This window comes from Nematolebias whitei, chromosome 20 (genome assembly GCF_014905685.2).
Source record: "Nematolebias whitei isolate Nwh7 chromosome 20, NemWhi1, whole genome shotgun sequence".
Classification (NCBI taxonomy): Eukaryota; Metazoa; Chordata; class Actinopteri; order Cyprinodontiformes; family Rivulidae; genus Nematolebias; species Nematolebias whitei.
In genome coordinates this window covers 4525636-4527672 of record NC_056517.1, presented here as the reverse complement: position 1 = coordinate 4527672, position 2037 = coordinate 4525636, and the positions used below count along the sequence as shown (strand labels likewise).

The window sequence follows — 2037 nt, the reverse complement described above, 5'->3', positions numbered from 1 at the left end:
TGGACATGTCCAGAGGAGGGACAGTGGTTTGGACATGTCCAGAGGAGTGAATGATATAAAAATGCAGCTGCCAGGAAAAAGACAGAGGAAATACATGGATGCAGTAAGAGAGGAGTGAGGACAGAGTTAGATAGAAGAGGGTGACATGCTGTAGATCTCTGAAGAGCAAACAGCTGGAAAAAAGAATAAAAATATCTTACTGGTGCATTACGTTTTTATTATGCGAAATTGTTTTAATGTTTTATTTTTGTTTGTTTGTTTGTCAAGGCAGCTACAGCACTGTACATCTTTAATGTAGCACAGACGTCTGGTGTTATCTATGCATGTGTTTATCATACAGGTTGTTGTTTATTTTGTTCTAACTGTTAAATCAGCCTTTATAATGATATGGATGATATGATATGGCTATTTTAACTAAATTAATTTTAAATAATGAAGAATCATTTTCTGCCTCGAAAACTAATTCAAGCAACTCGCTGAAACGCTCACGAAGCGAATACGGAAGTGAGCGTCAGGGAACCCTCTTGTCTTGTTGCTCTTTGTGCTGCTGTTTGATTCGGAGCCGCAGCTCGGCTGTTTGCTGTGTTTACATACGGAGCCCGGACTGAAAACCAAACTCGGACTGTCCGAGCAAAACACTAACGGGGGGAATGGAGTCTCACGACAGAGACGAAGGGAAAGGGCCGGTGCTGCACATCGTTGTTGTTGGATTTCACCACAAAAAAGGCTGTCAGGTACGCAGCCTTTTCCCTCATGCTAGGCTAACTGACGTCTAGCATCGATAAAAGGTGCATTTCCTCCATATTTGTTGATATTATGAATGGAGAACTACTGCGACCCAGCACAGCAAGTGTTTGTATTCCTACTTCACATCTGTGCCTATATAAATAATACTAGTAGTTTATTTAATCGTAATTAATATAAGTGTTTAGATATGACAACACTGCAGAGGTGAATCTGCTCTGCGTCATATAACACCTGTTGTGTTGCCAGTTGGGATATTTTCCAGTCCAGTGTTTTCAGCACTTATTCAGTTTGACCTTACGACCTTATCAATTAAAGTTAATTAAGTTAATGGATAGGAGGGAGTCAGCTGCTGTCTGTTTCATGTTGAAGTGGTTTTGCTTGTGTGGGTTTTCAACAATAAATGGCGAAACTAAGTTAAATCTTGAAATTTGGATCACTTTAAAATCATATTTAGGGGTTTCATGTAACATTAACGGTGTTTAATTATCAGATCTTGATGATTCAGTGTCTAAACATTTGAGCACATTAAATTTGTGTCTTATTATTTATATTATACATAGATTATATTGAATAAACCATATTTACTCATCTCTAGTGAAGCCATTGTGTGCAGCATCTTGTCTTCAGGATCAGCAGAATCACATGTTACTAAATAAATATAAACATAAATATTACTTTCAGAGAGTTTGAGTAAAATCCATCGTGTGGTATATGAAATATTTTGCTAATAGACACACGTGAAAACAAAGAAGTGGTAGAGAACAGCAGTGCAGGAGAGACATTTCCTTGATGGACAAAATCAGACCCAGTGATGTCACATCACCGCTGCATGTCTTTCAGCTCTCCCTGTAGATAAACTACGTTGATATTTGTGCACAGAACCTGATCTGGTTTCTTTCATACTGTATCGTATGAGAACGCACATCTCGGGTGTTGTGTGTTATTGTCTGTAAACCTGCAAACATTAACTTGCTGACATTGCTGTGTCTCTCTTGCGATCCAACCAGCTGTAAACGGACGATAATTAGTGAAAGTGTGAGATGTTCTGCCTGAGCGGCTCGGTCCTTCCTCCAGTTTCTCAGCTTCTTTAAAATTCATTAAATGTCTGAACGGAGCGGCCAGCAGTGAAACTCAACGGGCGCTGCTCTCCATCTGGCCTCACTAACAGCAGCTGCACACAAAAAAATCTTTTTTGTGACCGCTGAGTCAGCATTCACACTCTTGTTTTCCTGTTTATAGTTTCTTCTGTATGCTCTTCTCAGTAAAATTACTTTGGGCTTTTTAAACATT

General features: G+C 39.2%; 1 protein-coding gene across 1 annotated transcript in view; it reads left to right on the top strand.

Annotated features, from left to right (window-relative positions):
• The first annotated feature begins 535 nt into the window (after positions 1-535).
• avl9 (AVL9 homolog (S. cerevisiase)) overlaps positions 536-2037 on the top strand; it is a 30641-nt gene continuing 29139 nt past the window's right edge. Inside the window, exon 1 of the mRNA XM_037694285.1 lies at positions 536-734. Within this exon, the coding sequence (XP_037550213.1) occupies positions 651-734 (84 nt within the window). The 5' untranslated portion in view covers positions 536-650. The remainder of the gene's footprint in view (positions 735-2037) is intronic.